The sequence below is a fragment of the Zalophus californianus genome, chromosome 2, assembly GCF_009762305.2.
Source record: "Zalophus californianus isolate mZalCal1 chromosome 2, mZalCal1.pri.v2, whole genome shotgun sequence".
Taxonomy (NCBI): Eukaryota; Metazoa; Chordata; class Mammalia; order Carnivora; family Otariidae; genus Zalophus; species Zalophus californianus.
Genome location: NC_045596.1, coordinates 149,967,916 through 149,993,962, shown reverse-complemented (window position 1 = coordinate 149,993,962; position 26,047 = coordinate 149,967,916). Strand labels below are relative to the sequence as shown.

The 26,047-nt window shown below is 50.8% G+C and overlaps 1 protein-coding gene across 12 annotated transcripts in view; it reads left to right on the top strand.

Annotated features, from left to right (window-relative positions):
• Positions 1 to 25,656, top strand: part of BLK (BLK proto-oncogene, Src family tyrosine kinase) — a 72,294-nt gene extending 46,638 nt beyond the window's left edge. For 3 of the 12 annotated variants that reach the window (XM_027600249.2, XM_027600251.2, XM_027600250.2), the window contains exons 2-13: positions 2,477 to 2,585; positions 5,253 to 5,304; positions 7,137 to 7,230; positions 8,191 to 8,289; positions 9,457 to 9,560; positions 14,036 to 14,182; positions 14,614 to 14,766; positions 16,039 to 16,218; positions 17,426 to 17,502; positions 20,304 to 20,454; positions 21,653 to 21,784; positions 22,489 to 25,656. In XM_027600249.2, coding sequence (XP_027456050.1) covers positions 2,478 to 2,585; positions 5,253 to 5,304; positions 7,137 to 7,230; positions 8,191 to 8,289; positions 9,457 to 9,560; positions 14,036 to 14,182; positions 14,614 to 14,766; positions 16,039 to 16,218; positions 17,426 to 17,502; positions 20,304 to 20,454; positions 21,653 to 21,784; positions 22,489 to 22,694 — 1,503 coding nt within the window. In that variant the 5' untranslated portion in view covers position 2,477 and the 3' untranslated portion in view covers positions 22,695 to 25,656. Of the gene's footprint in view, positions 1 to 2,476; positions 2,586 to 5,252; positions 5,305 to 7,136; positions 7,231 to 8,190; positions 8,290 to 9,456; positions 9,561 to 14,035; positions 14,183 to 14,613; positions 14,767 to 16,038; positions 16,219 to 17,425; positions 17,503 to 20,303; positions 20,455 to 21,060; positions 21,521 to 21,652; positions 21,785 to 22,488 lie in introns of those variants that run through there. The other 9 variants (XM_027600252.2, XM_027600253.2, XR_003521020.2 and 6 more) reach the window with 8 other exon arrangements.
• The last annotated feature ends 391 nt before the right edge of the window (positions 25,657 to 26,047 follow it).

Below are 26,047 nucleotides of genomic sequence, written 5' to 3'. Positions count from 1 at the left end.
AAATGCACTGGAATCTGTTTGCATACTCATTATTCTGCTCCACTGATGATATGTCTATTCTTACTCCAATTTTATGCTGTTTTGATTACAGTCTTCTTTTTCATCATTTTAAAGCTAGATAAAACTTTATTTGGTCAGAGAAAACTTCAGATAAATTTTATAATATTAAAAATTGTAATTATTATTGAAAGTTCATTTAATTTACATTAGGAGCTAGAAAGAGGACATAAGAAAGAGAAGTGGTTAAAATAATTACAAGACAATACTACATAAAACTTTATGGCAACAAACTGGAAAACGTGGAGGAAATCAAATTTCTACTAATAAATCATATAAATCATCAAAATGGTGCGAGGAGGAGAAAAAATGGGAACTGACAAATTCCTATAAAAGAAATTGGAAATTTACTTGAATATCTACTTTTTAAAAAGACCCCAAGAACAGATGACTAGTAAATTCTAGTTAGCCTTTAAAGAACAGAGAGTCCCAGGGTTATTAAACAATTCAAGGCCAAAAAAATAAAAAATAAAAAAAACAATTCAAGGCCATAGGAAAAAAGGTGGACAGATCTCCTGTATGTTATGAAGCCAGCATCATCTTAGTGTTAACTCCTCATACACAGAACCCATTCGGGAATATTGATTCTCATTTGAAATATTGGCAAATAGGATCCATCTATGTATCAAAAAGACTGATGAATTGTAACCAAATAGCTTTTATTTCAGAATGGAAGGAAGTTTCAGTAGCAGAAAATTTATCAACATAATTCATCACAGCAACAAATTAAATTATCAGATGAAGAGATACTCAATAGGTACCTGATAAAATTCAGTATCAAGTCTTTTTTTTCCCCCCTCTAAAGATTTTATTTATTTATTTGAGGGGTGGGGAGAGTACAGAGGGAGAGTAAGAGGGAGAAGCAGACCATCTGCTGAGCAGAGAGCCTGACGTGACACGGGGCTCAGTATCAATTCTTAATAGAAACCCATGATCCCTTATGCAAAATTCTGATACTAAAAAATCTCTGAAAACTGAGATGATTTCATTTGCTGCTAAGGTTTATCTGAACTGACATAAAGAAACTACTTAAAAACAAAAAAAGTCCTGTTCTTTTACAAATGTGAGGTATTGAATGCTCTGTACACAAGGCGTACTCCAACAAAGTACTTATGGATTATTTGTTATTGTGGCTCTCTGTCTTATATTTAAAATTATTATAGTCTTCCTTTTCTTCGAGGTGAGTTTGAAGGGAAGTGATATGAAACATGCGCTTTCAACTTTCTGGAAGAAAAGTAACACTGCGTTTCATTAAATCTAAGACACTGCTGTTTGGAAGGCTAGCCTTTATTTTATGCATCACTAACATAGGGGAAAAAGATGCTGCTAATTACTTTATGAACCATCATCAATTATAAAATACATCATGGTTTCAGAGATATTGAAATGTGAAAAAAGGTACATCTTGGAATCAAAGAGATACTGTGAACATATCCGCAAGCCGTCAGGAACTCTCCATCAACCACACAGCCCTTCAGACAAGAGCAGGAACTAAATGTCTGCATCTTGGGGATAGGCCAGGTGGGAGGTGGAGTATGGTGGTGTGGGGTCAGCCAGGGCTCCGGAGTTGGCTCTTCAAAGGTTAAGTGACCATGAACCAGCTATTGAACATGTCAAACCTCAGTCTGGGACAGTGATAACACCTACTTACATTTACTTTAGAGTGAAAAGGTTGATGGGAGACAGGGTTTGTGAAGTTCCTGGTCAAGAGTAAGCCCTTGCTAAATAACCAGCCCTGGAATGGAGGTAGTGCTGATGTCATGGTGATGTTGGCTGTGGTCTCTAGCAGTTTCCCCACTTCTGTCATTCTAGGATCCTTTACCCAAGAAAAATCTTGGCTATATTTCTCTCACCTCTAAGGAAGTTTCCCTGAGATTACTGAGAAGAGACAGTTGGCCTCAGATGCCTGAACCATCACTGTGCCCTGAATTTATAGCCTCTCACCTGAAAATCTGAGTGTTCTTAGAAAATCACACATGTTCTCACACGGGCTCAGAGAGGAACGTGAACTTCCCATGTAATGCCTCCCGTGGCAAAGTGAAGACTAGAACCCAGACCGCCAGACAGGTTGTCAGACTCTTTCTGGATGCCCGGGCTCCTGTCCCCAGGGCAGAGCGGTCCACCCCATCAGTTTCTGGAAGTTTACTCAGACCAGATGATCTCTGTGACCTAAACCTCGTCATTCCTCCTCTCTGGACCCCTTCTTCCTGCTCTGGAGAAAAAAAGACGATGCAAGCCTAGCCTGCCAGACCCCCTACTGACTCCATGTTCTTATTTTGACCTTCATTGCCCCCCCCCCACTTCCCTCCTTCCTCCCTTTCTTTCTAATTGGCCATCCGGACGGGGCTGGGGGAGCTCTTCTGTACTGAGGCTCTGAAGACCTAGTCACATCACCAATCTGCTGTGTGCTCTTTGCCAGGATGGGAGTGGTGAGCAGCAAAAAGCAGGTGAAGGAGAAGAGTAAGGGCCAATGGAGTCCTGTGAAGGTCAGCACCCAGAGCAAAGACCCCCCACCACTGCCACCCCTGGTGAGTGATGGCTGTTCCCAGATGGAGGTGGGGTTGGGGGAGGAGAGCAGAGAGCACATGAGGCTCTCTGGAGGCTGCTGCTTGTTTCCAGCCAGCTTCGGGGCCATCTCTAACTAATTCAGGGCTCTGACAAATCGGCTCCTTGCCCCTGCCACCAAACGTGGCACCACCTCATGTTGGTGTGGCAGTTTAGTAGAACGTTTAGCAGCCGGATCGCCGGTGTTTACATCGAACAGCTGTGTGCTTTGAAGCGGATTACTTAACTCCCCTATGCCTCAGTTTCTGCATCTGTAAAATGGGTATAGTGAAAGTGCCTTTCTGATAGGGCTGTAACAATATGTGATGTATATACAACCATGCAATTCTGTACATACTACCCTTAGCACAGGACCGGGCATGGGTAGTCCCCAATAATTCTTAACCAGTTCTCATTTTGCAAGTGCAGCCTTGAAGAGAAAAAAAAAATCAAAAAGGTCAGCTCGAGAAGAGGGTGTGGTGGGAAAGGGTCTGAGGGATTTAGCAACATCTGCTGCCCCCATCCCTACCCAGAAGCTCCTGGACATCAGTGCCCCCTTCACGGCACTGCTGTCAGCATTCTAAGAAGCTTACTCTCCAGGGATGAGGAATCCTAAACCTATTCACACCTCCCCAGCAAACCCTCAGTTTCCTGTGGAGCCTGAGATGCAATTCTGACTTGTTTACAGAGCACGTAGCACCCTTCCACGGAGGCTATTGCATTCCAAAGAGGCATTTTTAGGTGATTGTTTGTGACACTGGCCACCTATCTTTGGGGCAGTTGGGAGTCATGTCTGGAACCCGCTCTCTTGCTCTCTACCTCCAGGGGCACATTCAACTGGTCATCACTTTAGTCCAACAGTGACCTGATGGGTCGTGGGGATTGCTAATCCCATTTCTTAGACAAACAAGGTATTTTATCTGTGTCCCAACTTAGTTCAGGGCTTGGCACAGAACAATGAGATGTTTGTTGAATGAGTGAATGATGGCCGGGGTACACTCAGACTTAGACTTAGTAATTTCCCCAAAGTTACATGCTAATAAGTTATAGAGCCTGGAATGTTTTTAACTTTATTTTTTTAAAAGATTATTTACTTATTTATTTATTTATTTGAGAGAGAGAGAGAGCATGAGCAGGGGCAAGGGGCAGAGGGAGAGTGAGAAGCAGACTCCCCGCTGAGCAGGGTGTCCAATGCCGGACTCGATCCCAGGACCCTGGGATCATGACCCGAGCCGAAGGCAGATGCTCAACAGACTGAACCACCCAGGTGCCTCAATGTTTTTACTTTTAAAAAATTACATAATATACTAATTATGGGGAAAATGATAAATACTCATTATCCCAATAGCCAGCGATACCCAGAGTTAGCACTTCAGAGTTCCTGCCCCCACACCCTATTCTCGATGTTATCCTACATCAAAAACTAATGATATAATGTACGGTGATGAACATAACATAATAATTAAAAAAAATTGCCTTCACAGTCTGCATGGAGCACTGGGTGTTATACACAAACAATGAATCGTGGAGCACTGCACCAAAACCTAATGATGTAATGTACGGTGATGAACATAACATAATAATTTTTAAAAATTGCCTATTCTCAATGTTATTTATATTATGTGTTTATATTTTCAGTGGAGCCAGAGTGTACATACCATTTGGCAAAATGCTACTTCAAAATTGTGCTCAATAAATGTGGAAGGCAAACAAAGAATATGCATAACACATCCATCAGATTAAAAGAATAATGAAATGAACACCCATCGCAGCCCCTCTGACCTTCAGGAGAAGTGACCATTGTCCCCCCAAGTCCATCCCTCCCCGCAGGTCCCTCCCCTGAATGTGTTTATCATTCCTGAGCTTTGCTTCTTTGTATCATCACATGTGCACACTCCTAAAGCCTGTTTACTTTAATTTTGCCCATTATGAACTTTCAATCAATTGAATCAAACAGCGTGTATTCTTCTGACCCTCGGTTGTCAGATCTCCGTTATGTCTGTGACCTTCATCAACATTGATGCACGTAGCTAGAGCTCAGGAACTCGCACAGTGGCATATGTAGCATTTCCTTGCATGACTGTGCCCCAGTTTGCCTATTTTTCTGTCATTAGTCATAAGGATGACTTCCACCCTTTACAATACTTACATATTATTGTAATTTTTGCTGGGAGCATTCTCGTACATGTTTCTGGGTACACACATGCAAAAGTTTCTCTACAGGGTATATACCTAGGGATAGATTTGTTGAGTTTTAGGGAATTGTGCTTTTAAAATGATTTTCCCTAAGAACAAATACCCTTTTGCAGCCTCATCATTCAATGGCAGAGTCAGCATTTGAATCCAGGTGATCTGACTTTCCAACCCCCGCCCCCCGATTCTATAGCTGCCTCTTACATCGCTGGGGCATCCCCACACACCCCTCCTCTGACCCCATATATGGTCCAGGGGTCATGTGAGATGACATTGGTCCCTGAGGAGTTGTGACACACGTGTACAATTTCCCTGTGCAACCTCCTGTTGACAGAGCCGTTCCCTACAAGGCACACAGCTGACAGGTGCAACAGGTTCCCTGCCCAGCAAAGCTGAACTAATGCAGTGTGTGTGTGTGCGTGTGCTTGTGTGTGTGTGTGTGTGTGTTTCTGCTCCAGGTCCTATTTAACCACCTGGCTCCTACACCTCTGGACACGTGCCTGGATCAAGGTAAGAAAGGGCTGCTTTTGAAGCTGAGGGTCTACAGGCCATCTGCTCTGGGCCCGGACTGCGTGCAAGCAGAATAGGGGCCCAGTTGGGAGCAGCTTCCTGGAGAGGACAGGGCAGCCCTTTTAGGGTCAGAGAGGAAGAGGCTGTGGTGGAAGGGGGCTGAACCAGGCACAGTGCAGGGTGTGGCCCAGCTGTGCCCCAGGCTTCACCTGCCCTTGCCCCTGGGGTTCCCTCCAGGAACCAAGCCCCAGTTCCTGTATCTGAGCCTGGGGGGCTTTCTGGGTTTTGTTTTTCAAAAAAAGGACTTTACAAACTGTAAATGAGACAAAAAGAAAAACATTACAGTAAATACAAACAGCATAAAAACAAACCCAAGTTTTCAAAGATTCTAACTCCCAACCTCAAAGGGCGAGGGCCGATGGGTCTGCGTCTTCCCTCCTGCCCTGAGTCTGTTCCGTGTATGGAAGCACCATCTTTCTGCCCACTTCCCCACTTTCAAAAGCTGCTATTGACCTTCTGACTACTCAGGCCACCCTCCCTCACCCCCAGTCTCTACTGCCACTCTGGTGGGTAGGACAGGGGGGTTGCATAAAGAGTGATCCTGGCTCTCCTGGGTCAGGGGTTTGGACCTTGGGGTGGGGGGGTGCTCACAGGATGATAGCTTCCTTCAAAACTGGCTTGCAGGAGCACCAGGAGCTCTGCCAGAGCCTGCATCCCTCATTCCCCCACCCGGCATGCACTGAGCAAACAGTACCCAGAGCCTGGCTCTGTCCAAATACCGGGGAGGCTGCAAAATTGAATAAGACGTGACTCCTCAACCTGAAAGAGCTCAGAGTCTGTCAAACTCCTGAGCAAGATGCTGAAACCAGATGAGCTATCGTACCTGGTGTTTCTCATCCTGCTGGGGATGCAGTTAATTACCACAGGGCTTGTCCATCACTTCCTACAAGGGGGATTCACGGCCCCAGCAAGGAAGCCCTGGGGAAAACAATAAACTAACTGCCTTTGGTGCAATAACTTGAATCTCAGAACTGGAGGGGGGGGCTGTCATCTATTCCAATCCCCCTTCCCCCCCATAGGGAGGTGACTAGCCATCACACCACACATAGGTGACAAAGCTGAGTCATCTACTCCCAGGTAAGCTGGGTGGTCTCCAAGTGATTTTCCAGTGGCTCTTGGCTCCCCAGAGCTGTTCAGAAAGGCCTTCCTCACTGGCCGTGGTCGTCCAGATGTCCATTCCCAGGACCAGCAGCAAGTCAGGGGTATCGCCTGCCAGGCACACTGTGACAGGGCCTTGGGCACGGTTACAGGTCAAGGTTATGGCTGCCATGTTCCAAGACCCCCTTGGAATAGATGTGAAGGGGCAGCTGGGGAAGGGGAAGCAGCTGGCGCAGCTGGGTAAGGGGAAGAGAAGGGAAGCTCATGTGCCTTCGAGGCAATAAGGAATCAGCCAATGCTCGTTCCCAAACTTGGGACGGCAGCCATCAGCCCAACGCAACCAATCTCCCTAGATCTTCAGGCTAGCCACTCCTGGAGAGCATGGCGCTGGCCAGGCCTTAGAGTTTCTATGTGGAGACCAGAGGGGAAGACAGGATAGGCTTTGTGGGGCAGCCCATCCTTGTTCCCGGCAGCAAGGTCAGGAGGTCCCTCTGCTAGACAGGAGTGTCTTCTGCTGCATCGGTGAGCAAGAAAGCACACCACAGCTTCCCCTCTGTGCCTGCATCCTCCTGACCTCATGGCAGCCAGAGATGGCCCACAGCACAGACTTATCCAGCCCCTGCCCTCACTCTGCTGGGCCTGAGCAGTGCCCATCTCTTCCTTGTTCGTTCTAGAGGAGCATTTCGTGGTGGCCCTGTACAACTACAGCTCGGTGAATGACAGGGACCTGCAGATGCTGAAGGGGGAGAAGCTACAGATACTGAAGGAGTAAGTTTCTGGAATGCAGCTCTGTGGCCAGAGGCCTCTGTGGCTCCCTATCACAGCAGCACGGCCACCCAGCTGTCCACCTCCTCACCTCACCCCACCCCCACCCTCCATGAGTATCTCCTCCATCACTCCACCCCCAGCCCAGTCACGGCCATTTCTTTCCACCTTGACCCAGTCGTCTTCCTTCTATCTACCATTCCAAAGTCTTTCTCACAAGGTGGTTCCCATTCACTATCTCCTGCCCCACTGTCAAAGTCCTACTCTTCCTTCAAAACCCACCTTGAACGTCACCTCCTCCGTGAAGCCCTCCTGATGGGGACAGCGCTTGCCTGGTGGCCCCGCCACAACTTTGTGCGTCCCCTTTGCCAGACCAGACCTTGCACAGGATTCTACTCGTGAAATCAACTTCACTTGATTTCCAGTGCTCCCTCTCAGAAACTCCTTCAAAGTCTGCTCTCTCTCAAACATCCAGCTTGTTCTGTGGAGCCCTGAGGTTCTGCTTTTGTTCTTGAAGTTCTGTGATGACCTTGAGCCAAAACCACAAAAGCCCCAACCTTCTGGGCATACGTGGGCTGCCCGGCTCCTGCTTTGGGCAGCAGCTCTCCTCCCGTCCAGTCCCAACTCCCTCACTGAACTCTCGATCTGTCCCATTAATCAAGAGGAAGGCTACTCACAGAAGACAGGGGCCCTCTGGGGTGGTCAGGCTGTCTGGACAAACTCTTCCCCTGGAGGCTGCATCATCCCCTTCCTACCTGGACCAGGGGCAGCTTAGGCTGTGATATGCTCAGCAAGTTAGCAACCCCCCTCACTGAGCAACTTGTACACGTTTCCTCTCATCTGCCCTCCATGACTGCCCCACCTCAGGGATGCAATCCGAGTGGGGCGAGGGCTGTGAGCGGCCCCCCAAGAGAGGCCCACAAGAGCTACTCTGCCATTTTCGTTTTCCCTCCTCCTCCGTAGAGTTGGAGACTGGTGGTTGGCCAGGTCTCTCATCACCGGAAGAGAAGGCTACGTGCCCAGCAACTTTGTGGCCCGAGTGGAGACCTTGGAAGTGGAAAAGTAGGTGGACACATGGAAGGCCCCTCAAAGCAGAGGCACTCTTGCTGCTTCTGCTCTGGGGTCTGCTGGGCAGGGAGGGGTCAGAAGGTGGCTGAAAGCTGAGCCTCTGTGAGCCCAGCGTGGAAGGAACAGGAAAGGGGCACCAACTGGAACTGCCAGGGTGGGCTTATCCGCCGTCCCAGACCACCTCGTGCTCAGGGAGCCACCCCTCCGTGCTCACTTCACTCTTCCCATCTGGGAAATGGAGCTGCCCCTCCCCTGGCTCACTTGGAGGGAAACGTCCCTCCTGGCCTATGGCCTTGCAAGCTAACATCGAGGCCTGGTGATCAGCTCCCTCTCCTCCCATGCCTCCAGTGGGCAGGCCTCAGGGGCGGAGACCTCAGGGGGACTCACAGCGTGGTGGCCTCATCCAGAATTGGCCTCCAGAGAGCAGTGCTCCCCAGCATCCTAATAACCCACTTCCACACAGCACCAGTCACTCATTCCCTCCCACAGCACGCACTGAGCAAACAGGACCCAGACTCTGACCCTGTCCTAATACTGAGAAAGCTGTAAGAATGAGTAGGATGTGGCTTTTCCCCTGAAAGAGCTCAGAGTCTATCAAACTCATGAGCAAAGTCCTGGAACCAGGTTAGTGGCCTCACCTGGTATCCCTCATCCAGCGATGGTCACCCTTGGGAGGGTTCTCTGTCTGACACTCCCAGCCCTATGCCTCTCCCTGGAACAGTATGTGGTGCTATGGGTTCTTACTTCCACACTGACTGGTCCATGCTTGAGAGCAACATGGCAGGAATCTGTGCTCTGAGAGTCACAGTACTTTGTGGAATTCAGACTCCACCTCAAGGAGGGGGGGCTGCTTTGAGAGAAAGTGATTGGGTGCCTTCTCCCAGAGTAGAATTAACAAAGGGCACCCCAAAAATGTTCTCGGTTCAAGAAAACATTAAGTCCATCTGCTGATGGGAAGTGAAAAGAAAAGGGGGCCCAGGGGCCAAAGGGCATTTCATGAATCAAGATATGAGAAGTGTTGTTAGTTCAGGGTTAACCTGAAAACAGGAAAATGCTATTTTATTTTGGGGGGGGCATACAGCTTAGAAGGGAGGTACAGATAAGAATATTCCGAGAAGCATGACCAGCCTCTGAGGTTTGCCTGCCTTTGCCCTTTTCCAGATGGTTCTTTAGATCAATTAGCCGGAAAGATGCTGAGAGGCAGCTTCTGGCTCCAATCAATAAGGCGGGCTCCTTTCTTATCAGAGAGAGTGAAACCAACAAAGGTAAGCATGGCCCCCAGCACACCCTTCCTGTGCAGGCCCCAGGAAGCCCCCCGAGAATGCTTCTGGGAGGGGAATGCCAGCCAGGGGAACCCGGTGGTTTCCGGGTCTCCTGTCTCCCTGTCAATTCAGGACCTGCCTGGACAGCCCGTCTAGTGCCCAGTAGCTGAGTGTGAGGCTGTGGCACCAACAGGTCTCCATTGGCCGGGCTGGAAATGTACAGGGCACAGGGAGGAGAGGCAGTTGGAGGGCTGCTCCCGCCCAGGCCACTGTGCATCATCTCTGGCTCAACGGGGACACTGAGGCTGGCGGGGTCGGGAGAAGGGGTGTGACCTAGAGCCACCTTTTGGAATCAAAGGATTTGGGAGCCAATAGACTCCTTAGAGATCATCTCAGCCAGAGGCAATTACAGGAGCCTGGAAGGTGACAGAAGTTTGGAGAATGGCCCATAGCTAGATATGAAAGAAGGGGGGTGGCCATTGTGGAGAACTGGGAGCACTCATGGATTCAAAACCCCCGACGGAGCAAAACATTTCTGCCGCCGCCGCCCACAGGCCACCGGGCTCTCTCTTTCTCTTTCATTTGTTTTTCTCTCCTTTCCTTCTTAAAGTTCCTTTGTTTTGACATATAAAACTTATAAAAGCTGCATAAATTATAAGTGAGGGTATAATTATAGCCATAATAGGTAAACACCTGTGCAGCCACAAAGAGAGCGAACATTCCAGACATCCACAGCCCCTCTCACTGCTTGCTTGTGCCCCTCTCTGACTCAACCTACCCACCCCCCAGAGAGGTCACTGCTATCTCAGTGTTTAAGGAAATCCTCTTTTCTTTTTTTTTTTCTTTGTTTTAAAGATTTTATTTATTTATTTGAGAGCGCAAGAGAGAGACAGCGAGAGAGGGAACACAAGCAGGGAGAGGTAGAGGGAGAAGCAAACTCCCTGCTGAGCAGGGAGCCCGATGCGGGCCTCGATCCCAGGACCCCGGGATCATGACCTGAGCCGAAGGCAGATGCTTAACCGACTGAGCCACCTAGATGCCCCAACTTTTAGGGAAATCCTTCCTTGCCACCCATGTTTTATATATTTCCAGCGTTATGCAAGTGGAATCATACCATTTTTTATTTTTGTATGTCTTGTCCCTTCCACTCGACATTGTGACATTCTATATTAATCTGCTAGACCTGCTGTAATAAAGTACCAGAAACTGGAGGGCTTCACAGAAATGTACTGTGTCACGATGCTGGAGGCTGGCAGTCCAAGATTGAGGTGGCAGCAGGGTTGGTTTCTCCTGAGGCTTCTCTCCTTGGCTTGCAGATGGCCGCCTTCTCCCTGTGTCCTCACCTGGTCTGTCCTCAGTCTGCGTCCTAATCTCCTCTTCTAACAAGGACACCAGTCATATTGGTTAGGCCCCCCACCCCCGATGACTTCGGTAGTTACCTCTTTAAAGCTCTCATCTCCAAATAGAGTCACATTCTGAGGTACTGGAGGTGAGGGCTCCAACACAGGAATTTAGGAAGGACACAGTCTAGCCCATAACAGGTCCCCTCATGTTGTCAAGGAGGACAGTAGTCCGTTCATTTTCACTGCTGTATAGAACCCAGCATATGAATATTCTGTAAGCTGTTTCTCCTTTCTAATGTTGGGAGACATGGGCTGTTTCCAGCTTGGGGCTGTTATGAACATGCTGCTCCAAACCTTATTATATATGGTACATATTTGCCATCTTTGGGATGTTGAGCCAATACCCCCATTTGAAAGGTGAGGAAACTGAGTCCCTAAGGGAGGAAGTGACTCCCATGAGGCCAACAGTGAACAGGGGTCAGAGGGTCAGAGCCCACATCATCTAAGAGGCTGCAGGAGCTCTACAGTGTGTCCAGCTAGCCTGTCATGGGCTGATGGAAGGAAATTTCCCAAGCAATGTGAAGAAAGCCTTTGTTCATCAGGACATGGCCCATAAGGACCTCGTACATCCTTATGGCCAATTTTTAACTGGAGAGGAGGTGGTGACCGTGGCATCAGAGGAGGAAGGGCAGAGACGGTGGCTGGGCTGCAAGTTGGTTCCCTATGGTTGGGGCAATGAGAGGAGAGAGAGGTTCTGCTTAGTGGGAGCACCCCTCCAGCCTTGTCCCTCAGCTCCATCACAGCTTGAGAACTGCAGTGAGTAGAAGCACCAGAACAGCGAAAGTGGGACCAAGAGAGCTGCTCATTACACCCTGGGAGGCTCAGGGGAGACCCCGACGCCTCCCTGCCCTTCAAAGGGTCAGAGTCAGGTTGAGGAGTAGGAGGGATGCATTGGGAAGTTGGGTGCTCTGTACAGAATTTCTGGAAATGCACCAGCGGATGAATTAAATCCATCTATATGTATATATATGGATATTGCCATATTGCTACTATTCCATTTTAACGGCAAAACACCTATGACCAAGAAATGATATGGGAATCACTGGAGGTGACGTACTTGTTTTGTTTTTATAGAATGTTTCCAACATGTACAGAAGTAGAGAGAATAGTATAATGGAACCCCTTGTACCCAACACTCCGCTGTGACGATGATCGCTCAGCCAATCTTGTTTCCTGTGTAACCCCACCCCTACTATGTTGACGCAAGTCCCAGAATCATGTGATTTCCCCCTGCACATGATTCTTAGTCATTGTCTATTGCTAAGGTGCCCTTTGGAGAGAAAGGGACCCCCAACCTGAGGATGGAGGAAGGGATTCTCTAAAGGTGGGGCTACCCCTCCTGTCCTTGACCACCCTGGAGAAACTAGTCCACGCTGGAAATTGGCCAGGTGGAGCCGGGGCTGCAGGACTGTCCCAGCATCACCAAGCCCACACACATGTATACACACATAGACACCTGTGCACACATGCTCCTCACAACTCCGAAGCAAGTGCCTTCCATCCACATCTGCAAACCACAGCCAGTAGATGTAAGACAAGGAAGGAACTCTGCCCTCAGAAGCAGGGGAAATGAATTCTCACCCCATGTTGCCTCCAGGACGTCCCTTAGCCTCTCAAGCCTCGTTTATTGGTATCTGTGTGAGGACCAACTAGTTTCCCAGTCCAAAGGCAGACAGTTCTGCGGGTGTTAAATCTCAATCTCTGGGAGCCCTGAACCTGCAGCTGATAGGATTTGGAGGTCTCCTTTAAGAAGAATATTGAATTGTGAAAAGAAATGGGGGGCAGGCCCTTGGATGAACCCCTGCAAGCGGGAGGCCCTAAATCATGAGCTCCCGTAGCAGCATCGTGGGGAGGAGAGCAGGGTCTCCCAGGCTTCTTATGATGCATCCTATACAGGGTACAGTTGGAAAAAAAAAAAAAAAGGAGGGGGGGAGAAAGGCCCTCTTCCTCACTACCGGGGTGGTGTGAGGTTGAATGAACCCACTAGAGCCACTCTCCGGTTTCTTAGATACTGGGACACCGTTGCATTTAACCGGGGCGAGGTGGGGGAGACAGTTTGCAGCGTGCAGGGTGGAGCTGGGGTAGCGGGCGTGGGATGGGCCTGGCGAGGTGCACACACTTCTTGCATCGTTTTGCAAGTGGGTGATGAGAGGCTCAATAGCTAAGGGAGATGAGAGGGAAAGGTGGTTTGCGATGGAGACAAACGGCACCTCGGAAAAACCAGGCGTGGGAGACCAGAAGAAGAGGCGTCCGAGCCTGACACCTAGCGGGGGAGCGTGGTATCGCTTACCGCAAATGCGTCCTCAGGGAGGATGGGGAGCCTTCAAGCCTGCCGCTAACCAGCCGGTGACCCAGAGCAAGGGACGTTCCCCTTCCTGGCCTCAGTTTCTTCATCTTCTAATTAAGAGTGGCAGGCGTGGTGGGCAGAGATCTGCACAGAGGCATTTTATAAAAACATCAAGTTTGTGGAAAGACTTTTTTCCAGTGGAAACTCTTGCCTCCTAGATTGCTCTTAACCTTTAGCATCTGCTACCCACCCTTGTCTGCAGGCAGACAGTAATATACGTGACAAGGTGCATAGATGTGTATGAATTTGGGAAATAAGTTATTCTGTTCTCCTCCACGGACATGAGTGCTTAAATTTGGGATTTGCTATTCCTTGTGGGGGCAGGGCAGCCTTTTCAGCTAGAATGAATGGGTGAATGAATCCATGAATCAATCAATCCCCTAGTTCCTCCAGTAACTCTACATTTCTCAATAGTCCACGGCAAAGGGGGTCCCCAAATGACCAGGTCCCCAAGTGGGGGACAGCATGTTTGCTACGAGAACATCCTGCCCCCGCTCCAGAGTTCCGGGATTTCCTGGCTGAGTTTTGGGAGAGAAACATCAAGGTCTGAGTTGGGCGGAGAGGAATAAGGAAGGCTTTCTGGAGGGTTGAGGTTGGGGTGAAAGAAAGGTAACTTATGGTGGAAAGGGTCAAAATGGGGAGCAGAATTTGGGGAGGCTTTGAAATGAAGCCCAAATCTCAATCTTGATTTTCCCTTCGTACGCCTTGTGTCTTTATTACTCCTCTAGGTGCCTTTTCTTTGACTGTGAAGGATGTGACCACCCAGGGGGAGATGATCAAACACTACAAGATCCGCTCCCTGGATGAAGGGGGCTATTACATCTCCCCCCGCATCACCTTCCCTACTCTCCAGGCTTTGGTGCAACATTATTCTCGTAAGAGCGGAGGATGTGTTGGGGGGCGGCGGGGAGAGGAGTCTTTGGATCTATTACTAAGATCTCAAGACCATGTGACTCACTGGTGCCATCTTGGGGGGGGGGATTATCCCAAGGCTGAGCAAATATCAACATAATGATTCAAAGTTTATGTCCCTAGTCCCTTCTGCTGGCTCACTCAGCATGTGACCACTTGGAGATTAACAAGGATTTTCAGTCTTAGAGAGAGCAGGTCAATGGACAACATGCCTCGCTTTATACAAAATGAATACAAATGGCAGAGAATGTGTGTGGTATATGTGTACCCGGGCACGTGTACTTGGACATGGGAGTGTGGTTGGCAAAAACAAGAAGGGGACACAGCTGGGAAGGAGAGCTGTGATCCGGTTGCTCTGGTAATCTCCAGCCCTGTCTCTTCTTCCCTAATGCAGAGAAAGGGGATGGTTTATGCCAGAGGCTGACCCACCCCTGTGTGAGCCTGGTTCCTCAAAACCCCTGGGCCCAGGATGAATGGGAAATCCCCCGGCAGTCTCTCAAGCTGGTCAGGAAACTTGGGTCTGGGCAGTTTGGCGAAGTCTGGATGGGTGAGTACATGGCAGCCAGGAGCCTTTCTCTCCCTGCCCTGTGTCCTGAAGCACAGAAGGCTCGGGATATGCACAGTGCCTTGTGCTTCCCAGAGAGCTTATTCGGGAGAAGGGCCAGAGGCGATGGTACCCATTTTACAGATGAGGTAATGAAGGCAAGCCTAGAACACTGAAGTGACTTGTCCTCACTTGTTAGGACACCACGGTGGTGCAGTAAGAGTAGACTCCAGCTCTCCCAACAGTTTAGTTGGTTCCCTCCCTCACTCTTCACTGCCCAAGGCTAGCCTGCCATGGACTGGCATATGAACTTGAACATCTGGCTAACTCCTCTTAGCTTTGGTTTGCCAGATGAAATGACCTGTTAAACATGGTCAACAGTGATCCGGGAGCTCTAGGACTCTAATAATAGACCAAACCACTGCTTGTAGAGGGGTGGCTAGCCAAATCACTGAACTCCCAGGTCCCTGTATGTGTAGTTGACAACCACTCTCCTGCTCACCAAGGGCACTATCAGACTATAAAAGGCAGTGCTCTATTTTATCCCTGGAATGGTTCATATCTCTGGGGCATGATATCAAGGTCGGATCCTGCTGCATCCCCAAACCCTCCAGCACCTGGGGCTGATGCCCAAAGCACTTGTAGCAGGAGCCCTGCATAGGTCCTTGCAAAGCTCCCCTGAGAAGGGCAAGTCCAATTATGATTTTTCTTTTACCTTTCATGTGGGTGGGGGACTTGATGGAGGGAGGGGAGAATGTGGAGGTACAGTGGGAAAGGAATATCGCAGGGCACAGAAAGGAGGGAGGGAGGTCTGCAAGCCACCTCTGCCTCCCAGTGTTGCCACGGGCTGGGATGCTCATTTCCAGACTGAAGCTATCATGTGGTAGAAGAGACTCCTGTCGGGAAAGGGTGGCAGGCTATAGGGAGAACAGAAGGGACACGACATAGACCCGGTGCAGGGGTGAGGAAGTAAAACGGCCCCCCTCCAGGCAGGGAAGTTCCTCAACTTCCTGAGGCTCCAGACGAGCACAAGAGGCTGAGACAGGCTGGCATCCTGCAAGGGAGGCCAGCTCATCTGTTACTTGCAGGAGCTGTACATTTGAGCCCAGGGCTCCTTCTTGGGTGCCAGGGAGGGGACTGCTCTGGCCTCAGTCTTCCACCTATAGAATAAGGATGGCTTCTGAAAGCTGATATACATTGTAGTGAAGGGATCACCTTCCTCAGCGTCTGGGTCTTCTGAATGGCTTCTGTATTCTTTCCCCGACCCGGGCTCAGGTTATTACAAGAACAACGTGAGAGTGGCCATCAAGACCTTAAAGGAGGGAACCATGTCTCCGGAGGCCTTCCTGGCAGAGGCCAACCTGATGAAAACTCTCCAGCATGAGAGGCTAGTTCGTCTCTACGCCGTGGTCACCAAGGAACCCATTTACATCGTGACGGAGTACATGGCCAGAGGTGGTGCCCTGCATGGGGTTGCATCGTCAGACAGGGGCAGGGAGGGGCGGGGTCCAGGCTTGGGGGGCCCAGAAGGCTGAGGCTGATCTGCTGCAGTGGGTCTGCCGGTCAGGGGACCTCCGTGGGGGAATCACTGAGCCATGGGCTGCATCAGTTAGCCAGCGTCCTACAGTTCTAAGGTATTCCACATGCTGGGGGGCAGGCGGGAAGGATGGTGAGAAACAAGATGGGTCAATGGTTCTTACAGAGCTGTGTCCCCCATTTGGACACACTTCGGGCCACATTTTTGGAGGGCATCTTCTGTGCCCAGAACTGTTGCATGCCCCACTAGGGAAGGCAGAGCATTGCCAAGAGTGGTCGACTGGACGTCCAGAGATGGGTTCTGGTCCCAGTTCTGCCACTCACTAGCCGTGGACCTCTGACAACCATAACTGACAGCATGGGTGAAAAGAGAGGTCGGGCCAGCTGGCTATGGAGGTCCATGGGGGCGGGGGGGAGGGGCAAGGTCCCATGGGGCAGTGGGCATGGGGTCAGCCTGTGACCTCCTTCCCACCCCTCCCGTGACCCTGATTGCCCACTCCTTCCTGTAGGATCCTAACCTGCCATGTTAACCTAGCTCCTTAGAAATCATCCTGAAGGGGGCCCCCCATTGAGCTGGGAGCACAATAGCTCCCCTGCTCACCTCAGCCCACCTCAGGTGACCATCCCTCCCAGCTCTTAGATGCCATGGTGGAGCTGCATTTGTCCCCAGCACCAAACCCCAGGAGGCAGATCTCTCCATTCTGGCATTTTCTTGCACCCTTGGTCCTCAGAGGCAAAATCTCTGCCAACAAAGGGTGAAGGGGACAGGAAGACCCTTTGGAATGGCATGCCAGGAATAGGCACTAAACTTATGGTCGGAAGAGCAGGTTCTGCTCCCGGCTCCCTGGCTGGGTGGCTCTGAACATGGCTGGAACCAACCTTCCTCTGAGCAGCTGGGAGCACAGTACCTGCCTCCTGGGATGCTCTGGCGCCCAAGACTAGAATTTCTGTAAAGCAGAAAGCGCTCTGCAGCTGTGGGGGGTTTTATTCTCTGCGTGCAAGAGATCTGACAGGGTTCCCCATGCTTCCTGACGCCAGGTGGGGAGCAGCCCTCACTTGGGAGAGACGGGCACAGCTGGGCTTGGATCATTTTGCAGAAGAGCAGATGCAACTTCTCTTTCCTTAGGATGCTTACTGGATTTCCTGAAGACGGATGAAGGTAGCAGATTGTCCCTTCCCAGACTGATCGACATGTCAGCCCAGGTTTGTGAGCTATCAAGTACAGCGGAGCCCCAGAGTAATGACCCCAGGCCCTCTCCTCTGTGCCCTGTGGCTTCCTGAAATTGGCTGTTCAGAGGTTGTATCCATGCAATTTAGGCTGGGTTGGGAAGGACAGAAACCCCAAAGTAATAATGGTTTAAGTTTGTAAACATCCAGAGGTGGTCTGTGTGGGGGCAGGTAGGTGGGTCTTTCCCTCAAAGACCCAGAGACCCACATTTCTTCCTCCTGCTGTGCACTTAGCATGTCATCTTCTTGCCCAAGATGTTTGCTCACACTTTACCATCTTGTCCTCTTCTCAACTGGCAGGAAGAAGTAAGAGAGATGAAAGCCCACTTTCTTCCCTCTAGACACATGTCCCTGAAGTCACCTACTATCCTTGCTTTAACATTTCTCTCCCCACCTCCCACCTCCAACCATGTCACCTGGCCACACCTAGCCTGCAAGGGAGGTTAGGAAATGTAGTCTTTATTCTGGGCCGTTGGGATGGAATGAGGTGAGTCCTATTACTCAGGAAGAGAGGGAGAACGGACAGTGTGGGAAACCCAGAGAGTTTACTTGCATTCCATGTAAGAGTGTAGATGGGTGTTTTGTGACCACCTCTCTTCCTCAGATTGTGCCCACAAATGCCTTCTCTAGCAGGTGAATTGCAATCCAGACTTCATGAGATGAAGAGCGAAATGGAGAGGAGGGATCGTTCCTCTCTGGGGATGTTAGCTGAGGGTTCTCTAACTGGCAGGAAAACACATCTGGTGGCCCTGAGTGTGTGTGTCTGTTAGAACTGGAACTCTCAGCAGAAAAGCTCTGGTCTGTGGTCAGCCGGTGAGACACAGAAAGACACACTTCCGCCTCCAGAGAGGAAACCTCCCCCTCACCCCACACCACCCCATCCCCACCTTGGCTGGTATTATCTGTTATTAGTATCAGTGCAGGAACTGATGTCACGATGCCCTTTTTCCACTGAGGTAAGCGCAGATGGGTTTGAGTAGGCTGCTGAGTGGTCTCGGAAAATTAACGCTGGGAACCAGTTTCAAACCACATAACAGTGATAAGCGTGTCCACCCCTTTTTTCTTTCTTTCTTTGCCTTTTCTCACTCTCCTCTGTCTCTTTCTCCGTCCCTGGGGAAATCGGGTCCCCCAGGGGCAAAGGCTGTGAAAAGCCACCTGCATTTATACCTAGACGTGGCCAAGAATCTAAGGGTTAGGAAACCAGAAAATCAGAACCTTCCAAGTGAACAGCTTCTAAACCACATTCTAATCATGCTAGCCCCTCACCATGCACACGTGTGGACACACACGCACTACCCTTCTGGACGCCCCCTTTCCTGCTTTGCAGGATGAAATGCAAATCTCCCCTGCCATAACCCGTATGCCCTACTTTGCAGCCCCAAATGTCCTGTCACACCAGTGAGCCCTCACTCAGGCTGCCCTCTCCGTCCAGAACGCCTGGGCAAAATCCTGGCATTTCATCTGGCAAAATCCTCATCAACCTTCAAGACCCAAGATAAATTCAATTCAAATTTCCCTGGATGGGAAAGTGGCAGAGAGCACTTAGTACACGAGTTTCTGTTAGCATTGTGCGTGGTGTAGTCTTCTTGAAAGCACATCTGGGTCCCTCGCAACTTTTTTTTTTTTCTTTTTGGTGGTATTTTTAGTACTGCTCAGTACATATTTGTTAATGGGAGGAGTACTGGTAGATGCTATCCAGATCCAAGATATTTGGTATTCAGCTTTCTAGTCCCCACAGTAGCATTCCAATAAATGTATATTGATGCACTGATTTAGCAAAGGAATAACTAAATGACTAAGTGAATGGACTCATGAATAAACCAGTGCAGCTGGACACATACGGAGAAGTGGGATGAATTTCAGTGCTGCCTTCTTGCCATCGCTGGTCTGAGGAGATACATTAGCATTCTATTCTCTGCCTCAATTTTTTCATCCATCATCTGAGAGTGCCGTGAATAAAGCCTGAATGAGTTTTCTCAACCACAAGACACAAGGGCCACACGAGCTGCTATACCTGGCCCGGTGCTGGCGATCGGGGACAGAAACAGAAATGGCCGCTGGGCCATGGGGACTCTGCGCATGCCCTCTGAGAGCCTGCCTAGGACAGCGCTGGGTTAGGCCCTTGGCCTCCTGTGTGGTATAACACCCACCTCAACTCCGCACCCTGGAGACCCCTTTCTTCGTGTTGCAGGTCAGGACGGGGTGCCCTCCGGGAGCTTAAGCAGCTCCAATCCAAGGCTCCTTGCTCCAGAACAGTGCTTCCGACTGGGCGAGGAGATAAAATCCTTTCCTTCCCTCCTTCCCTGCCCTTCTCTTCCCCTGCCCCTTGAGAGACCTTCTTCTCCTGCTTTCATTCTGCTGCCTTCCTCCCAGGCAGACACTTGGAAGGAGACAGAGGTGAGTGAGGAGGGCTTCAGGCAGCTCTGGTTCTGACACCAGCATCTCTTCTTTTCTGGGCTTTTCGAGGGCTGGGGTGCATGGCTTGTTCAGCGGAGGAGCAACTGAAGCCGGTTGTCCTCTCCACTCAAGAACCTGCTCCTTCCCCAGCAGCACCCTCCACCCCCTCTGCCCCTGCCAACAAACACGAGCACAAATACAAACACAGACCCCCAAGTGTTCCTGCCCCTTCAGGGCTGTGAGGGAGTGAAGCCTGGCCCTCCAGATAGGTGGGCAGGGTCCTTCCTCTCCTCACTGGGGCTGTGCAGGGGATGCTGGGTGGGTTCCATCCTTGCTTGGAGGTCTCTACGCTGTCCTTCATGTGTGGCCTCTTCCCCCAGATTGCTGAAGGAATGGCGTATATTGAGCAAATGAATTCAATCCACCGCGACCTGAGGGCAGCCAACATCTTGGTGTCTGAGAACTTGTGCTGTAAGATCGCTGACTTCGGCTTGGCCCGCATCATTGACAGTGAATACACCGCTCAAGAAGGTGAGCAGAGACCTTGGACCTTACCTTCCCCAACTCCTCAAACCCCCTTGGACTTCTCCTTGCTGCTCCAGAGCAGAGCCCTATGTGAAGAGATCTGAGAGCTTTGTGGTTTTCCCAATTCTGGCCTTACTCCCAGGCAGACCAGCATTTCCCTAAAGGTGCTCTGCAGAGTGCTAGTGCCCAATGAGGAATGGCTTTGTGATGGAGCAGGTTTGGAAATGCTGCACAGTCTGTTCAGGCCCCCTTTGGAGATTCCTGGTGCACACCGATGTATTAAAGGCACTGAGAAGTCTTGCAGCAAAGAAACAGTGTACATTTGCTTCACCTGGTCTCATCCAAACTAATTTGAGCCCAAGATACTTTTTCCACTTAGCTTCTATTAGCCTCCCACGGAACTAGGGTTTCACAGAACACACTTTGGAAAACACTTTTCTGAAGCATGAGCAGCAAAAGCTTATACACGAATTAGGGTTTCCACAGAGCACTCTGCTTTCCTGTGTTGGTATAACTGAAGTAAAAAAATCCTCTTCGCGAGAGGATTTGAAATGGCAAATACATGTCTCAAGTAAGCTAGCCAGCAATAGTAGCTGAGCATATTACTCCCAGTTGGTACAGGAGAAGGATCAGTGGGGCTTGTTCCCTGAGGAAACTTCAGGCTGGCTGGGGAGACCAAGAAAGCAGGGCAAGGAAGGAGGCAATCCAGTGCTGAGCTGTATGCCATCTACTCTGAATGCTGACCAGGACTGCAGGCATCCACGGGGCTTCATGGCACAGCAGGATTGGAATTCCCTCCTCACTGTGACCTAGGTGGTCCATGAGTCCTATGTCATCATTTCTATCTTGCAGGTAAGGATTAACTGAGGCAGGGACAAGTTAAGGAGACTTACTCAAGCCACGGATCCCTGTTGTTAAACATGTGAGGTGGAAAATGACCCTTCTGTCCCAGGTGGAAACACATGTGGGTTGCGCTGTGAAGCCCACTGAGCCAAGACCCAAACAGGGTGACAGAGGTTGTGTCTTGTGCTGTGGACCCCTACTGTCTAAACGTTCCTGCTCCCATGCCCTAGTGAGTCTCAGTGGGTCTCTGGGAGCATCTCCATTGTATAGAGTGGTCCAAGCCCTGCAAAAGGGGGGAGGGACAGGTGCATAGGGACAGGCAGTCATGGCCTCACAACGCTGCTCGTGGCTTTTCTCACAGGAGCCAAGTTCCCCATCAAGTGGACTGCCCCAGAGGCCATCCATTTTGGGGTATTCACCATCAAAGCAGACGTGTGGTCATTTGGAATCCTCCTGATGGAAATCATCACTTATGGGCGTGTACCCTACCCAGGTAGGTGGCTTCGCCCCGCAGTGACTAGATGGGCTTCCTGCCTTCCAGAAATGGCTGCAATGACAGATACCCCATCCTTGGTGCCTGGGGTTGCCCACATCCATGCCAGAATGGGGTCCCGCAGCCGGAACAGAGACCCATGTATGCCACTCTGGGGACAGAGGCTCCGCCCCCTTCCTCAACATTGCTTTTGGCAACAGGGCTGTGCCCCCTTCATTCAGCGGAGGTCAGTAAACCCCCAAACCAGGAATTAAGTGAAGGTCAGTGTCTGAACTCAAGTTTACTCCAAACTGGTTTGTTCTCACTTGAGGACAGGTTGTCTCTCCCTTGGCCTTCCACCTGGGGTGTACTCCGGGAAGCCCTATCCTGACTGTGCAGTTTCCCAGCCCCCCGGCCCAGCCCCCAAGGGCTTGGGCAGCTCAGCAGCCTGCAGCAAGCGATGTCCCTCTGCTGGCTGGTGTGTCTTCATGGAGCACCTGCCCAGTGAGGGACGGGTTTCGGCTGTGTGCCCATCGCCAATAAGCAAGACAGGGTCCCACACACGGAGGAACTGTCCTGCACTAAGGAGACCATCCCCAGCCTCAGGGATGTTTCTCAGTGGCACAGCCAGGCAGCCCGGTGACCTGCGAGGGAGGAGGCGGCGGTCTGTGGCTCACGGGCCCAGGACGCCCCTCAGCCGCGCTCTGCATCCCCTCGGCCTGCAGGAATGAGCAACCCCGAGGTCATCCGCAGCTTGGAGCGCGGATACCGCATGCCGCGCCCCGACTCATGCCCGCCCGAGCTGTACCGAGGTGTCATCGCCGAGTGCTGGAGGAACCGGCCGGAGGAGCGGCCCACCTTCGAATTCCTGCAGTCGGTGCTCGAGGACTTCCACACGGCAACCGAGCAGCAGTACGAGCTGCAACCCTAGACCCTGGCGCGGGGACACGGGTCCGGCACCCGTGGGGCCCGGGGATGGCTCACACCCGTGGCCCAACCTGTAGAACAGACCAGGTGTGTTCACCTCTCAGCTTTTATTCCAGCCCCAGCCAGCCTGGAAAGGCACGGAGGAATTGGTACACCCATTTCTTAGATGAGGAAAGTAGAGGTAGAGGCGGCCTGAGAGGTCGCTCACACAGCATGGACTCCGGACATCCAATTGCAGCCCCACCTTTCTCTGACAGTGTGACCTTGGGTGAGTCAGCTGGCCTCTCTGTTCCTCCGCTGTCTCATTTGTACAGTAGGGAAGAACCATAATAGTACCTACCTCGTATGTTCCTCAAGAGGATTATATTAGTTAACCCCAGTAAGATGTTCAGAATAGGTCCTGACACACCGTTAAATGTTTGGCATCCTTAAGACTCCCCTGTGCTGGCGCCAAAAGCGAGAAGAGACGTCGCTACCGGTGGCTGGGAGTCCCGCTGCTCCGACCTGCGCCGTCGCACCCCTGTGCTGCTCCCTTTCTGCTAGCCCGGAAGCAGGACTGGGTCCTCCGAGACCTCCGCCCAGAGAAGCGTCCACCTGCCCCTGATCTTGATTGCGCTCCAGCACGTTGGGGACTTCTCCGTAATAAAGTCATGAGATGTCGTTACTGGTGACAAGCCTGGACTCGCTACGTGACACAGGTGGTTTGCATGAGTGGCACAGCGAGGGACTCGCGGATCCGTGGAAACCGAGGCTCCCGCCCCGAGGACAACGCCGCACACCCAAAGGTCATTGCCTTTTAGGGGAGGCTTGAGCAGAGCCAGCAGGTGGCGCCCTCACCTCAGAAATCCTTGGGTTCCAGGTCTGAGTCGGGGACTCTTTGCTCAGCAAAACGCCCAAACTGTCGGTGAGAGCCGTGCTTTTTGGGGATGCGTACACAGGGGAGCAAGTGCCCTGGGCTCCCAGTCTTGAGACCATGCTCATCAACGATGTGTGGACAATGACGGGATGGTAACTCCAAAAAAACGTTCAAGCCTTTGCACTGTTCAGGAGGCTCGCTATTTGTCACAGATTTTTTTGTTTGTTTTATTTATAATAGATTTATTATAATAGATTATTATTAAATAGATTTATTATAATAGATTTTTCTGAGCATTTAGGTTTACGAAAAACAAGTGGAAAGTACAAAGAATGTCCATTAACCCCTCACTCCCACCCCTCAATTTCCCCTTTTATTAACATCTTGCAATAGTGTGGTACATTTGTTACAATTGATGAGCCAAATTAACACATTATTGTTAGCTAAAGCCTGTAGTTTACATTAGGATTCGCTCTTTGTGTTATGTTGTATAGATTTGGACAAATATATAATGACATGCCTCCAGCATTACACTATCATACAGAAGAGTTTTGATGCCCTAAAGATCCTTTGTGCTTCAATTCATCCCTCCTTCCCTCCCTTTGAACCCCTGGCCATCAACTTGCCATGTTTTGACTCCTTTGATCCTGGTAACCCAAGGAAGCAGGAATATTACAATGCCATGTACGGAGGAATAAAGATAGGCACAAAGAGTTTGGGTAGTATTCCTAAGCCACGCTGCTCATTAATGGGGGGATGGGGATGTGGACCCAAGCACAGCTGCTAGACTGTGGCGGCAGAGTATTGGCGGGGAGCTGCTGGGCTGGGAGAAGCTCACAGCGGGGGCTGCCTCTGAAGGAGAACAGAAGTGACTGGGCAAAGAAAAACTCATGTCTGTATAGTCCTTGTGATTTCCAGAGCACATTCCCATACTATCTATAGATTCACAAACAGCTCTGGGAAGGCATCACCATTGTTATTATGCCTCTACTCTTTTCCATACAAGAAGTAAATGGCAGAGACTCCACATCACAAAACTTGTCCAGAGGCTCTCAGCGGGCCAGTGCTGGACCCCAGATTTGAACCCATTCTTTGCCCCCAGCCCCTTGCCATAAACTACTAAGTAGGCGAGAGGACACTCTCAGGAGCAGGGGGTACTGGCCCAGGTAGGTTAGGCAGGCTCACCGAGCAAGTCTCAGCTGGAGCCGTGTGTGTGTGTGTGTGTGTGTGTGTGTGTGTGTGTGTGTGTTTAGCGGGCAACGTGGTCAGATTGGGGCTTGGACAGATCTCCCCTGGGCAGTCCAGGGTTTGGGAGGTAGAGGGCTCTAGGGACAGAGAACCTTGTCCTCGGGGCAGTGCGGGTCCCCAGAGAATTGCCTCTGACCTCCCCAGGAACCAAGGGCTCTTTGGGGGAGGTGGCTGCTGAGTCTTTCAGAAAAAAATTTGCAGCTCAGCCTCCCCCAACTCTGGAGGAGGCCTAGTGCCCACATCCCATCTCCCCACAATCTTGGGATCGGGGCTGTCAGGCCCAGACCCTGGGATGAGGGCGCATGGCTGGAGGAAACTAAGCTGGAATTCAGGGCACCAGACAGTCGACAGCCCCTGTAGAGGGAGGGGGAGGGTGCCAGACAGAGACAGATCTGAGCCCATAGGGCTCACAGAGGAGCAGGGCACTGAGAGGACCTCAGGATGCCTTTGGAGGTAGGACTAGAAGGGCTCGTATAAGCAGGAGAGGAAATGAGTCCCTCCTTCCCGCTTAGCAGCCTGGACCTATGGCCTGGCACTGCCTCCCTGCCTCTCATGGCCCCTCTGAACTGGTATCCAGCGACTTGGGCCCCAGCTGTCCACAAGCTGCAAGGCCTGGGGTTGGCTCGTCACCTCCCTGGACCCCACTGCCTTCCCATAAAGATGAAGGGGGGGTCTCCCAGTGCTTTGTAACTGCACTGTTTCTAAAAATCACTTCAGCTCCTTGTTCTGAAAGACAGGTTTCTTCGGGTGCCTGGGTGGCTCAGCTGGTTAAGCACCCGACTCTTGGTTTCAGCTTAGGTCATGATCTCACAGGTTATGGGATCCAGCCCTGTGTTGGGCTCCATGCTCAGCAGGGAGTCTGTTTGAGATTCTCTCCCCTTGCCCCCCTCCCACATGCTCTCTCTCTCTCTCTTTCTCTCTAAAATCAATAAATCCTTGAAAAAATAAAAGACAGGCTTCTAGTCTCTCTCTGAGATTCTGATCCAGCAGGCCGAAGGTAGGATCTGGAAACCCCATCTTTCCTATAGTTTCAACCCTGGCTACAGTTCAAATGATGGCGGGTGGACGTTGGGCCATGACAGGGGGGTGGGCACATCTAAAAATACCAGTGCCAGGATTCCAGGCAGGGCCCAACCATCAGCACATTTTAGATGTCCCCAGCTGGTACTAGAGTTCAGCCAGGATTGGGAACCATGGGGCTAGGCTTCGTGGGGTCTGGAAGTACCTCTCCCAGGAGGGCAGGTTGCAATGCA